The 15,609-nt window shown below is 40.5% G+C and overlaps 1 protein-coding gene across 3 annotated transcripts in view; it reads left to right on the forward strand.

Moving 5' to 3' along the window:
- Nucleotides 1–15,609, forward strand: part of pde4dip (phosphodiesterase 4D interacting protein) — an 89,091-nt gene that overhangs the window by 21,422 nt on the left and 52,060 nt on the right. For all 3 annotated transcript variants that reach the window (XM_031900295.1, NM_001375486.1, XM_031900296.1), the window contains 1 exon segment: nt 1,998–2,108. In XM_031900295.1, the coding sequence (XP_031756155.1) occupies nt 1,998–2,108 (111 nt within the window).

Genomic DNA, 15,609 nt, shown 5'->3' on the forward strand with positions numbered 1-15,609 from the left:
TTCAGTGCACCGACGTGTGTGCCAATAATAACAGCATTCATTGTGGGATCCCCATGGCACAAGTCTTTTATGGCTATTGACACAACCTGCTTTGGGAGCCTTGAGCTTACTGCTAGGGTGGTGGTAATTTCAGGGTCCCCTGGTGTCAGTGAATGCACTTGTGCACAAGTTATTAGACCAGGAGGTATATTTTATGAATGGTGGGAATATACACACAGCTTTTTGTCCATTTTAATGGTCAGTACTTGTAATGGTTGTAATTATTACAAACTGCAGCTAATTTTATATAGAATGTCTAAAAATCAAACCTATGAAAATTACGTTAGATAGGAATAATGCCAACATCCACCCAAAATTAAAATCTAAAACAATGATGCACCTCTCATGTAAAAAACAGAAAGATTCTAAATAAGTCATGGTGAAGTTCACCTTGATATGATATAGATAATCAGCATTCTGTCCTGTTTTCTCTACCCTGTATTTCCAAACACTGTGTGCTCACAGGGTCAGGTTAGGTTTTATTGCTTTATCGCTCTCTTCCAGCCCCTTTCTATTCACCCTCCAGGTTCTCATTCATGGTCAAATTGCTAGGGAAACCTAAGAATCAATACTTAAAACTGTTTAATTTACTTTTTTTATTTTTAAATTTTACTTTATTTATAAAGCGCCACAAGGGTACACAGCGCTGTACAATCTTACAGAATACAAAATTACACACAGGGAGGACAAGTGATATAATAAATAAATACAATAAATATATATATATGTATATATATATAAGTGCCATGTGGTATGAGACACAGTAGGAAGGAGGTCCCTGCCCCGTAGAGCTTACAATCTAAGTGGTTGGGTAACATACAGGCACAAACTGGAAGGTAAAAATGCACCAGGTATGGGCATTCTTTATTATAGGGAGTGACAATTTCTTCTGCAGTAATTCAAACGCAATAGTAGTTCAGTGGTGATAGATAAAGGTATGGGATCCCTTATCCGGAAACCCATTATCCAGAAAGCTCCGAATTACAGAAAGCCTGTCTCCCATAGACTCCATTTTAATCAAATAGTACAGATTTTTAAAACTGATTTCCTTTTTCTCTGTTGTAATAAAACGGTACCTTGTAATTGATCCCAAATAAGATATAAATAATCCTTGTTGAATGCAAAACAATCCTATTGGGTTAAATTAATGTTTTATTGATTTTTTTGTAGACTTAAGGTATGGTGATCCAAATTACAGAAAGGCCCCTTATCCAGAATACCCCTGGTCCCGAGCATTCTAGATAACGGGTCCTATACCTGTAATTCATTTTACACTGAATTTTGGGTACAGAGGTGCAATCACAGAATTAATTTGGGTCTCATTCAAAAGTTGTTAAGGAACCCTGAGTTAAGCATAAAACACACACAGTAGTAAAACCAGTAATGTTTTTGTTGCTACCTTTGAAAGTTCCATATAATATGAGCATGAAAATGAGAATGTTCACACTGAAGCCATCAATATCAGACAAGGGACAGGCAACTAAGGCTTTCCTGCATGACCAGCACTTGTTGTTAATGGAACGTTCACTTGTGCAGAACAGCTGATCCACTAAATGCCAATGTAGGTCTAACAGCCCTTGCTGTGGCCATGGTGTCAGCTTACAGCACTTGTGCCTGTCATGGAGTTGGGACAGTCGTCTGCTGGAGATTCCACAAATATCTCCAGGGGTAAAAAAAGAAAAGCTTTTGAGCTATCTCGCCACACTCCGGTCGTATCGACTGAGGAAGAGTGTAGGAAAGTCTCAGCTCTCTGTGAGCTGACAACTTTCCCCCACTAACAAAACAATGATTTCATAGTCGTTGATGTGCACTTTTTGTAGTGTGTTTTTGTAGATTAGTTGATTTTTTTTATAGCTTTTTTTTATTTGTATATTATGTTGTGGGTGTGAACAAGTCAGGGGTGCAAGCGCCCCTATGGACCACATATCATGTCTAACGGCTACCGAACTTTGTCACAGCACCTCAATGACTTGAAAAAGGAGAACTTCAGCCTCAAGCTGCGAATCTACTTCCTGGAGGAGCGTATCCAGCAGAAGTACGATGACAGCAGTGAGGATGTCTACAAAAGGGTAAGTGCATGACTACATCTATATCTGAGGCCAGAAAAACAAACTGCACTAGCTATATTAATCTGCATGTTCTGTTTCTGAGCAATTTTCTTGGGCTCATTTATTTACATGAGTGTAACACTCTAACAGATGCAAATGCCATGATTTTGTACCCTCAATGTAGCATTATTTCCCACAACTCCCACAATGACTGCCTATAGATGTAGTGCATCTGCTTGGGTAAAATATGTGCAAGTTACGTGCTTTGCTGACTTCGGTGTGGGTGCAAATTATATCATTTCCCACGTGATGATGCTGGAAGCACCAGCGACAATGTTGGCATGCAGTTCATAAATGGTTATGTAATAAATTGCACTACGTGTGCCCAGCAGCAGTAACCCATAGCAAATGAAACCTTGTAAGTGTTACCCACTTGGGGCTCCATTGTGTCTGTGGGCCATGTACTTTCACTTTATTTAACCAAGTAGCCGTAAAAGTGTTATGCACAATTGTACCCTTTGCAAGAATATATCAAGAGGACCACAACGTTTGCCAGATTTCCAGTACAGGGGGGCATATAAACGCACTATTGCTTAATTATTTTTTTCTACTGACACCTGGAGGACAGGGTGCGCAGGTGGTTTACACAATTGTGAAATTCCCCTGTTTGCCCAGTGCTCTGGGAGTTGAAACAAAGAATTGCCGCCCCCAAAATTGTGCTACCCTAGGCGCTTGCGTCAGGGCTGGACTGGGCTGGCAGTACACCGGGAAAGACCCCGTGGGCCCCACCTGCTGCTGATATTCCCAATGTTAGTAAGTGATCCCCTAGGTTCCAGTTACTACTATGGTGATCATTAGTAACCTATGAGCAACTACATTTAGCTGGGCTTAATACAAAACATCTTAAATAAAGCAGATTTTTCATTGGTTGTTATTGGTTGCTGTACTAGTACAAATATGAATTAATTTGTTCAAGTGTAGTAATCCATATTAACTAGTTAGCTTGGATTAGTCAAGCACAAGAGAAATAATAAATGTAGGGGCCATATTTATAAATGGTTGTTACAGACCCATCTGATTAGGGCATTTGTTGCACCATAAATGATCAGAAATCAGCATATCATAAAGTATCATCAAGCATTTCCGTTCAGCAACGTTTTGTGCAGTTGTTCCCTATCCATTTAGATAATAAGCTCTTTAACACAGTGTGCTAAACACTCTGTCTTGCTCTGTAAACCTTATTAATTTATTTCAGGTGCCCTGCATTTTATATTATTATTGTAATGTGATGGTGCAATATAAAGATATATGATATTGGCAAAAACATCCTGCAAGAAAACAGCAGTGACACTTTTCTTTGGTGAATATGCAGTGTATATATATATATAATCATATATAGGAGATGCTGCAAGCCCCCTGAGCAGACATTTATCTCTATTACCTCATTTATTTCCAAAGATGTCCCTTCGCCCATAATGTCGCTTTACTGTTAAACGCTGTGTCTCCCATCCACTTTTAACTAACGGAGCATGCCATGGCCATGAGATCACCTTGTTTGACATGAGAAAGCCAAGTCATATCTACATGGGCTAATCTGTTCAGAGCAGGACATGTTGTTCTCTTCTGCTATTCTTAATATATTCTTTTTTGTGCTTGTGATCAGGGCTATTATCAGAAACCCAACCTTTCGATTGGGGCCCCAGTACAATTATAAAATTTAGAGTTCGTGTTATACTGACCAGTATTTAATATTGCTTATTAGCACCCCCTCAATAATTGGGACAAATAAGATTGGAAAAGGCATTGGCATACTTGGCTCCTGATATCCTAAACCCATTGTGTCTTAGCAGTTGCCTGCCCAAGTGCCAGCCATCACCTAGTACAAGATCTGTTAAAACCCGTCCATCACCCATAGACTCCATTTTAATGAAATTTTTATTCTTTTTCTTTGTAACAATAAAACGTGCCAACTAAGACATAATTAGTTCTTATTGGGGCCAAAATAATCCCACTAGGTTTAATTAATGTTTTAATTATTTTTTATTTGATTAAGGTATGGAGTTCCTAATAACAGAAAGTGTTATCTGGAAAACCACAGGTCCCTAACACCCTGGATAGCAGGTCCCATACCTTTATAGGTGCATGCCTATCTGAAATTGATCTGGTTTGATATTATAAAAGTTTGCTATGGGTCTAGTAACTAATAGCAACCAGTTAGCAGATAGTATATACCAGTTTATATGGCCAAACTTTGTGCCTTTGAAAGTGCTAGGATGCCCAATCCTGACCAAGGAGAATTCAAACTGGAATTTATGCAGAACAGACAGTACATGTTGTTCCACTTTCTCTAACAATAGAAGCTGGATCCGTGACAGAGAGCAATACTGAAAGGGTATAAGTGAGGTACAGGGTACATTTTTGGAAATAGTTCTCACTAGCGAGGGTGGGTGACTAGCTGTGTCTGATGCATATCCTGGTAATTACTACCAGCAGTATTTTTGTTGATGTGTTATTCGTGTCATCACATGATGTGGATTTGTTAGACTGCAAATAACTGCCTGTGAAATCTATAAACACTCTTGGGATATTGGCTTCCTGCTAATATAAAAAGGTCCTTAGCAGAGCTTGTGGGATATTAGCTAAAATCAGTGCTTATATAGGTGAGATTCTATCCATGATCACAAATATTTACAGTGAACCCTGAAAGTAGGAGAACTCAGTCTAGTTGCTTTAGTTCAGGGGTAGGGAACCTATGGCTCGGGAGCCAGATGTGGCTCTTTTGATGGCTGCATCTGGCTCGCTGCCAAATCTTTAATAAAAAAATAAAAATGGGGGGTGTGCCCTGCACTCGGCAGATAGAAGACATGTTCTAAGCCTTAGAACACGTCTTCTATTCGCCGAGCGCAGGCCACGCCCTCCTCCGCATCGCATCCGGCATCCTTGGCACCCACCCTACCTTGCCCCTGCGCTCGGCGGATAGAAGACGCGTTCTAAGCCTTAGAACACGTCTTTTATCCGCCGAGCGCAGGCCACGCCCTCCTCCGCATTGCATCTGGCATCCTCGGCACCCACCCTACCTTGCCCCTTCGCTCGGCGGATAGAAGACATGTTCTAAGCCTTATAACACATCTTCTATCCGTGGCGCGCAGGCCACGCCCTCCTCTGCATCACATCCTCGGCACCCACCCTACCTTGCCCCTGCGCTTGATGGATAGAAGACGTGTTCTAAGCCTTAGAACACGTCTTCTATCCGCCGAGCGCAGGCCACGCCCTCCTCCGCATCCGGCATCCTTGGGACCCACCCTACCTTGCCCCTGTGCTCGGCGGATAGAAGACATATTCTAAGCCTTAGAACACGTCTTCTATCTGCCGAGCGCAGGCCACGCCCTCCTCCACTTGGGACCCACCCTACCTTGCCCCGCATAATCCGCGGCCAAACATATTGTATGGCTCTCATGTAATTACATTTTAAAATATGTGGTGTTTATGGCTCTCTCAGCCAAAAAGGTTCCCGACTCCTGCTTTAGATGAATAAAAATCTTTATAGACCTATATATTTTTTATGTGTTTTTTTAATTATTAAGAGTGCATTTTATTTTTGCTCTAAAACTCAAATGTTTCACCAAATATATTTTTTTCGCCATTTATTGTTTTATTATATGTGTCAAAACTGGCAAATCCAAAAGTAAAAATATGCCATTTAAAACCTGTCAAGGTCATGTAGAAGTCAATGGAAGTTGTCCAAGGCAAATTGTAACAATCTTTGCTTATTTCAGGGGTCTCAAACTCGCGGCCCGCGGGCCATTTGCGGCCCTCGGTACAATATTTTGTGGCCCGCACCAACGCCTTCTCAAAAGCAATGAATGGATCGCGATTTTTATTGCGATTCAAGGGATAATGCAAGGCACGGCGGGCGGGAGCTGCTGATTGCGGAAATGACGTTATGCCATCATAACAGTTATTGTGGGAAGACGTTCTGTGTGCACAATTAGCTGCTAAGGAGCTAATTGTGCACACAGAACGTCTTCCCATAATAACTGTTATGATGGCATAACGTCATTTCCGCAATCAGCAGCTCCCGCCCGCCGTGCCTTGCATTATCCCTTGAAAGCCAATTTTTTGTGAAATCCCTTATGCGGCCCAGCCTCATCCTGACTTTGCCTCCTGCGGCCCCCAGGTAAATTGAGTTTGAGCCCCCTGGCTTATTTCATGGTTTTAGAGGTTCCTTTGTTTTTTTTTTTTTTTCATTTTTTTGTAAACTCAGAAAAATTTGAGATTTTCATGTCCTACCCTATTTACATATTTAATTTAGCACCTGAAAATGCAAAATTCATTTATTATTATTGTTTTTTTGTCTCCTATTGATCTTACATTGTAACTTCCATACTGCTGCCTGGTTGCTAGGGTAAATAAGCTTTAGCAACCAGATAGTTGAAATTACCAGCCTGAAATTTGCAGAATTAAAATGGAAATATTTAAAAAAAAAACACAAAAAAATAAAGACTACTTGGAAATTGACTTAGAATATTGCCTACATTATACAGTAGGTGACCTACCCCGTATATAAATACTCATAAATATAAGTAGTTATAACAACATTTTAAATTACCCCCACAGTTTTAGCGTGTGCACATAAAGCACAAACTCATACATGTTTTTTTAATTAAGGTGCACCTAAGAATTGCTTGACTTCTCCTTTTATATCAAAGTTTTGATTTTTTTATTGATAGCATGGAGACATGAACATATAATAGAGTATTTATACAGAGTTACAGTACAGTATAGTAGCTCTGAGCCTCAGTAATGTGCACCTGTGCCATGTCCCTTCTCTGTGGTCAGCACCTTACCAGTTGCTCAGGCACTGCTCACATTCCAGATTATGGATTTCTACAGCAGCTGTCACGTATGAATTCCATTAAACCTGCCAGGGAGGATCTGTTGGTGGAAATGTCTACAGAACCTGCACAGTTGCAACACAGTCAGGAGAAAGGCCGATTAGCACCATCAAGCCCTGTAAGGGATACCTATCATGTTTTTGATATAGGGTAGAAATGCAAACCAGTTTAAAGCACTCTTATATCAAGTGATTCAAATGACGCTTTAAAAAAATGTGTATTACATGCTTGCCAGTTGGTCAAATAATTGCAGGCTTAAACTATATGTATTAAAGAAAACTACTGTATGTCTGTCCATTTGGCAGCTGCCAATATGCTTCCTGACATCAAAATCATCTTTAGAGATCCCTAGAGATTTTCATATGGACTACATGCTGTTTAATTAATAATTTCCCCTGTGGCTCCAATGGATAGGTCCTGATGGGAATCAGAGTGGGTCAGCACTTACCAAGGTCAGAAATAATCTTTAGGCTTTGGTTGGGTCTTCAGGTTGAATCTCAGGTTACCACTTCCCTCAGTGAGATGGATACTTTCTCCCACTCCTGCCTTGTCTGCCAGTAAACTGCAAAGTTTTGATATTACTGTAAGCTTTACGGGCCTCCTTTCAGCTTACTGGGCCAAACAGTTGTAACATGATAGTTAAATGGAGGTGCTTTGATCCAGAAAACTAGCTGTACCACAAAAATCAATGAACATGTGACTCTATATCTTTGGATATGGGCTCTTGTATATTGATGGAGGAAAGGTATCACAGAACTACAACCCTCGGGTTGAACAAATAAATTCAGCATCAGTCGTTCTTATAACTTTTTAATGACAGAAATGTAGCACAACCTCCAGAAGGATAGTATATATTCAGCAGTAACCTACATGCACAGCCAGTGCTTTACCCATTAGGGGTCAGTAATTAAAGTGGATTTAGTTATCTAAAAGGTGTCCATTCCAAGGGGCTGATTTACTAAGACACGATTTCGAATCCGAATTGGAAAAATTTCGATTGGAACATTTTGCGACTTTTTTGTATTTTTTGCGATTTTTTCGGCATCTTTACGATTTTTGCGTAAAAACGCGAGTTTTTCGGCGTCTTTACGATTTTTGTGTAAAAACGCGAGTTTTTCGGCGTCATTACGAAAGTTGCGCAAAGTCGCGCCTTTTTCGTAGTGTTAAAACTTAAAAGGCGCGACGTTTCGCGTAAGTTTTAACGCTACAAAAAAATCGCGTAACTTTCGTAATGACGCCGAAAAACTCGCGTTTTTACGCAAAAATCGTAAAGACGCCGAAAAACTTGTGTTTTTACGCAAAAATCGTAAAGACGCCGAAAAAAATCGCAAAATTACCGATCATTACGAAAAAAACGTAATCGGCCCGTTCGTGGGTTAGTAAATGTGCCCCCAAGTATCAGGCTCTTCAAGTGAATCCTAGCTGAGCTACAGTCGTCCGTAAGAGCACTGCAACATGGGGTGGGTTCTCGGCCTGAGGATAAATTGAGGCTGAGGATCCACCCCTACGCTCTAAAAATCTGATGTGCCTGTACCTGGAGCTATTGCATCGGCTCGAGTGGAGGCACTTGGAGCAGATTTCAGCATGAAACTGCGTACGTGAGCAAGTCCTCCTGTGTGGCAGTGCCCTAAGTCTGTACACTTGAATCCCTACTCTGTGGGTGGTACAGGACTCTAATGCTTCTAATCTTCTTGGTGGAGCGTCAGGGTGATCACTAACTAACCTGATCCTATCTCTCACTCCTGAAGTGAGATATTAACCTGCACACACCTTACAGGAAGGTGAAATCCAAAGAAAGAGACAGTGACATATACTGAAAAGATGTCAGTCTCCTTTTAACTGCAAATTTCCCTTTAGTATATGTTACAAGGTTTGTGTCCCAGTTGATGTAGATTGCCTGAAACAAGGATTCGGAAAAGTGTGTTTTCATTGTCTTATTACAAAATTAAAAGACCATGCCCTGTCAGTTTCCTCTTTCCGCTGTCTCCTTAAAAACTTCAATATATGGCTATCAGATATGCATTTGTAATTGCCTTTGAAATAAATGCTGTATAATGCAAGTTGTGATGGTCAGGTCATGGTGGAATTATTACTGAGGTGCACAACAAGGGAAGATGTCATTAAATAAGATTAACTTAAATAATGAAATAAATGCAATTAATTAAATAAGATTACATTAAATAAAATTGAAATAAGATTAAATAAGATGTCATTAGGTCATTAAATTGGCATATTTGGCATAATTTCTTAAGGCGCTATAAAGGTGCCTATATAAAATATAAAACAGCATTTCAAGAGATAGGGTAAATACACTTTGGGGATATTTGTAATGTTAACTTTAATTATCCTATAAAGGTAATGTCCACCTAAAAATACTGATTTCTAACTGATTCTAAAAAAGAAAATGCAAGCTTATAAGATTTGGAATAACATCTCTTCATTAGGCATGTTACTTATGAAAACACACAGACACACAGTAGAAAGCAATTTACCTCAAAGGAGCAACTTGACCTGGACACGTCTACTGAAAAGTACATAACACAAAACAAAGGATAAGTATTTGTTGGTTGTACTGATACAAGCAGTATGAATATTAAGTAGGCACAGTGAAGAGACATTTAATTCTGTCAGGCTGTTTGGGTATCCGTGCCCTACAGTACTGTATGCAGGGCTGGAACTAGCTGTAGGTAGAAGAGGCATGTGCCTAGAGCGCAATTATAGGGGGGTCAGGCATATAGCTCTTCTGTCTTCCTACCCCTGCTCCAGGCCCTCTTCCCCCCACTGGCTGCTCATTAGTGATGCTTGTCCCCTGCTGTGTTGTCATTTTGCATGCAAGGTGGCTGGCTAGGCTTGGCAATGACTATGGTTTTCGTGAAAGCGATATAACTAGGATACATAAAGCCTGGAGGGCTATAGCTCATAATTGCACAAGAAACTTTTATTTCTGTTTTGCTACTTTCTCTGAATTTATATCCCCACACTTCTCTATTTCCATGAGTGCAGGTCACTCATACTGTGGTTGTTGATGATACATATGCTCCCAGAGGACATTCTGTTCTCCTGATGGTTACAGTGAATCTTCACTTTCCATTCTCTCCTGAAGCATAAATTATGTTTTCCTAACAGTTAGTGAGACATACTTAGATTCAAATGACAAGAGGATGCACCCTGTATTCAGTGTTCCATTTGGGAATATGGTATCTGTACCCTGGGAATGTGGTATCTGTATGGGGGTACAGTTCTGGCAATGTGCCGACAAGGATCACAATCATTTGGGGTTTACAGTGAACTTTACACAATAAGCTGATAAATATTTGGGGGTTGTTTGTATGAGCATGGGCAGGTCTGAGAATAGATTTTACAATCTCATCTTTATAGAGACTTGGTTGCAACTCCTTTGTAATGTTTTTTGGAACCTAGGCACTGGACCTAAATGCGCCCCATACGTTGAGGAACTGATGTAACACGCAGCATCCGTGTGATGTCTCTTCTGGTGGCAGCTGATGCCACTCACCCCCCAGCTCCATTTCCTTAGGAATTCTGTGGCAGAGGCTGGGGGAGTATATATTTTTATTAAAAAATAAAAATAAAATTCTTACATATAGGCGTCCCCCAAAAGCTGTCACACTAAGAACACGCCCTTGGGTGCCTTTATATTAATATGGCCCTGCCACTAAGAGTACAAATCTATCCCTTTGTCTCTCCTTGTAATTCAGAAGGTTAGCGCTGGGAATGCAGGTTGGTTGTTCTGACTTGGCTCTGTATCCCTGGTTAAAAGTTTACTTGAATATGGTTTATGCTTCTTTCTGTGTTTTCAAAACAGAAATTGCTCTATCTTTTACCTTTGCTATAAACAGTTGAGGGGTTTTTGTGTTTGGGGTTTAAGCTTTAAGGACATTAACAGATCCTTAGCTCAACCTTATTCCATTTTCTGTTATCTACTTTTCATTTCATAAAGGCAGCCACACATGGGCCTTCAGACCAATTTGGCAGATTATCTGCCCATGTATAGACCCTCTTATGGTCCTACGTTATCTGATACCTGGGTGAAAATCGGCCAGATGTTGATCGGGCAGATTTGATATTCCCATCGCATCGAGGACCACATCAGCTCATTGATGTAGTCCTTGCTTTGATGGCTCCTATTCCTGTAATTATAATTGGGCCTAGGGCGAAACAATTAGCAAGAGTGGATCTAAAGCCAGCCATGCACGGAGGGTGAGAACAAAAGACCAGATTGCTATGTGTATGGCCACCTTTACAGTGTATCACCATCTTAAATTAAGGTGGCCATACACAGGTAGATTTCAGCTGCTGATTCTAGTCCTTCAGATTTGGCATGCTTATCTGCCCATGTATGGCCACCCCTGACAGGCCTGCCCAACCAATATCTGGCCTAAAATTGGCCAGATCTTGATTGTTTGATTTAACATCAGATTGGGGATGCGGTTCTCGGTCCAATGACGCCTATGCCCGCCCTAGGGCTAAACGATCGGATTAGCCCTATATTACGCATAGGTCGGTATACCAGAAGAAGATCCTCTTGTTTAGCGACCTTGCCAAACAAGCGACTCTTCCTGTGTATGGCCACCTGTAGTGTAATAATGCTACTTTGATGTATATGCACTATGATATATATGTACTTTGTCTCTTTGTTTGTATTTCAGCCTTATTAACATATTGTGCCTGAGAAAACAATGTCACTTTTGCTTTAAAATCTCAAGCTGGCAAATGTTTTTTTTTAAAATAAATTAGCCAATAAACTGCATCTGTTTATTAGAATAGACCCTCTTTCCGAACTATGACTAACGTGGTACAGCTCTCTGCTTTTTGCACTTGCACCAAACCATTTTGAATATCCCAAATATCTTTGCCATCAAAATATTTGCATAGTTTAAATACATATAAACTGTGAATGGTGTTATGGAGAGTTACCAATATAGTATATAATTTACATAAGAAAATGTAGAAAAATGTAACATCTATCTGTCCATTACTTGGGTACAATACAGCATGTAGAACGCATATTCTAATGTGCCTCCTCTGATGCTGAGTAAACCTGAATAGTGGGACAGTTAGGTTTGTGCACGTTTATGGAGACTTCAGAGCGATTGTATTTTTGATAGCTGGATTTATTCCTGCAGACGTGGCCTCTATCTTTTCTCAGGGATGTCATTTTTCATTAAAGCAAAAAGGTGCTGTAGGGCATTTAGCCCCGGCAAAGCTTGCAGTGTGCATTGTGTTTATAGGCATCAATAGGGTTAATAGAAGGGCTGTGAATTGCTGCGTATAACATGAGGCCTGTAAGCCTGAAATAAATCAGTGTAGTGGAATCAGAATACTTGTGCGATAAGTGGAAGTTTGTTCTGTTAGGTGCATTTACACATGCAGTACAATAAAGGTTCAAGCCAATGCTTTTGTGTAAGAGAGTATTGCAGAGATGCAGGACATAGCAACAGATACAATACAATTATTAATGATTTATATATGGTAGCCACTGTGAGCTCTCTTTTATACACAGTTGATCTTGGATCTCCTACCAGATGTTTCTCCCAAGTCACCCCACTTTTGTACACTGGGGTAAGGATCTGATACCAGATATACAAATATGTGGGTGGAGACACCCTGTTAAAAAGCCTCAGTAAATCTACATTTTAATAAAGGTCCATAACTCTAGGTTAAAGAGCTTAAGATCATTTTTAGGTGGGGTGTACCTTTTAATTCTGTTCTGCTACATAGACATCCAAGAAGGGGATAACATATCAAAATGCAATGAATATTACTAAAATTTTCTTTATTACATATAGTCCATATATTTCAATTTAGCATCAGATGTGGCCCTAACAGGGTCCCTTACATTTCACCCCCAGCAGCTGCAGGGTCTGCTACCCATATTGTTACACCTTGGCCCAACAAGTGAAATCAGTTTAAAATTAGACCATTGAAACTGATCAGTGGATATACATCTTAGCAGTTCACACCAACTGTACTTGGATAAGATTACTATATTATTGCCAACATATTAAACCTTACAAATGGTCTGGGATTACCAAGAAGCTAAAAATAGTTTAATCACTGTTTAGCTGGCAGTGTTATAAGATGTAAAATCCCTCTGCAACAGGTAGTCATTCTAAATGTGTTCTTGAAAAGTCCACAAACTGGATGTTGCAATCTATTAATAGTGCACAATAACGGGGCCATATTCCAAGCCTCAAGGTAACCTTGTTCATACTTGTCTTAGTGCCCAGTTTTGTGTGTGTGTGTGTATGTATATATATATATATATATATACAGTATATATATATTTACTATATTTGACAGTGGCCTCCCAGTAATGGTTGGTACCACATTAGTGTGGAGACTGGAGGTATTTGATTGAGACATCTATCTATTATAAAAATACTCTTTACGTTCCATTGAAATGTTCCATTGACAATAAATATCACAGATATACATAACTGTTTCCTTGAAACCTGGTACAATGTACTTGTCACTTGCAGTAGTTTCTGCAATAGAACAAAACTGAGATAAAGCATTAGCCAGAGAAATAACACTCCATGTTACTAAACAGAACACTACTAATTCTGACATTTGAAAGCCGCAATGTCATGTTTGTATGTTAAGCAGTGCTGAGAATGATAAATGTATCTTATTTCTGAAGACAGAATTGGAGCAAATGTTGAAATCTTTCTAAATAATGCATTAGGCGTACATAAATGTAATTATAGCAATTACAATGCTGATGATAATTGAAGAAACAATAGGAATACGCGCCATGCTCACGAGAGCTTCCAGGATGGGAACATTTGGTTTGGGGAAGCATTCAAATATTTTTGCTCTCCAAATAAATCTGAGGAACAATCTGAGGACAATCACTTTCCCCACAATCTGGCATTATCTTAATAAATTCAGAAACTGTCCTTTTGTCTTGATCAGAGAACATGACACACTTCTTATTGTTGTGAGCATAGAAAATGAGAAATATGCGCCAAGACCCAGATTAAACAAGGCCACATCCCAATATACCCAGACCACTGGCAGTCTGCCCAGGCCATCTTCTTTACTTCTAGGCCAAGTGTCACATGAAAATCAAGATGATAGAACATATGAGATTGCACCATTATAGTGTGCGACTTGCTCCCCTCTTATCCTTGAGGGACATTAAGCAAAGAATCAAAAATGGACAATAGATATCCATTTCCTGTATTCCTCGTTAAATTCGCGTATGCACAGGAAGCATTCAGTGACATCATCAGAAGCGGTTGCACATGTGCGGGAAACAGTTTTCAGCTTCAATGTGGCATTTGTGCAAACACTAACGTCACTTCTAGCAGCACGCTTATATCGTTATTTGAAAATTGACAGCTCGGCAGACACTAGGCAGATACCATCAATAGGGGCATATACAGGTTTGAAAGTGTGAGTGATTTATAAAAAAAATTGTGTATAGTGGACAACTAAGATCAAAGTGACTGCCTCACGTTTGTTCTGGGACTCAAATTAGGCCCTGGCATTTTAAGTACGTAGAGGCCCAAGGTCAGATGGGGCTGGTAGGGCATGGGGAAAAAAACTGTATCCCCCGGTGACTCAGGCCCACTCGCTCTGCCGGTAGGTTCTTGCCACTAGGTTGGGGGGGCCCAGGCTGCAGCCCCGAACATCCAGTCCGACCCTGCAGAGGCCAAAATAGTAGCTCCTCCACAGGCCCAATCAGCTCCTCCACAGGCCCACTTAATAGTGACTTTCTATATGGCATCTTACAGCAGTCCCTCTAGCATTTGCCACCCTTTTTTGTTTTTAATACTGGTTTTTAAGTTGGGGGGGGGGCAGTGATGTCACTTGGGGGCGGGAAATCGGCATGCTTGGTAGGGGAATTGGTGGATGGTATAGAGAAATGGGTGGATGGGGTGAAGGAATGGGCAGGTGGGAAGGGGAAATGGGCAGGTAGAGGTTGGGCTCTATATAAAAGGAGGTGATCTGTCATGGAGGGGATTACAGGTAAGGTTGCCTCCCTTGCAAATGTACCAGCGGATATATTGTGACTGGCAATTTGCCGGTTAGGCCAGTCAAATACTGGCTGGGTGGCAACCTTACACATGTGGTGGCACCTGCTGTCTACTTTCTCTTAGGTCCGTGGTGAAAAAACAAGGTTTATTGATGTCTCTGCAGCCTGTGCATGGTCACACCAAAAGGTGCTGAATTGGTAGCAGCATTTTAGCAAATGTGTGATCCCTCTGCCTGAGAGTGACAGTGATGAACATGCTGACAGCTGCTCCCATATCTATACAGTGAGTGACAAGCAGTGCAGACAGGATCCCTTATGTGCAGCCAGTAAGAAGGCCGAGTGGGGCTCCATACTGATATAATTAGCACAGTTACTGAGGAGAAACTGCATTCACTGTTTCCCTCATTGCATATCCTAAAGGGTTTACTATTTACATATTTAAGGGGAGGATATTTCAGCTCCCATCTTCTGATAAAAAGTGTTGCAGATCAGGCATCTTGTGACCATGACCCTCATACTTTTTTTTAAAATTCAGCCTCAAAAATCCTCCTTTTTCTGTAGGAGGGGATGTTGTAAGTTATAGTTCACCACACATTAGAGGGCAGCAATTATATATATTAATAAA

The sequence above is a fragment of the Xenopus tropicalis genome, chromosome 4 (genome assembly GCF_000004195.4).
Source record: "Xenopus tropicalis strain Nigerian chromosome 4, UCB_Xtro_10.0, whole genome shotgun sequence".
Classification (NCBI taxonomy): Eukaryota; Metazoa; Chordata; class Amphibia; order Anura; family Pipidae; genus Xenopus; species Xenopus tropicalis.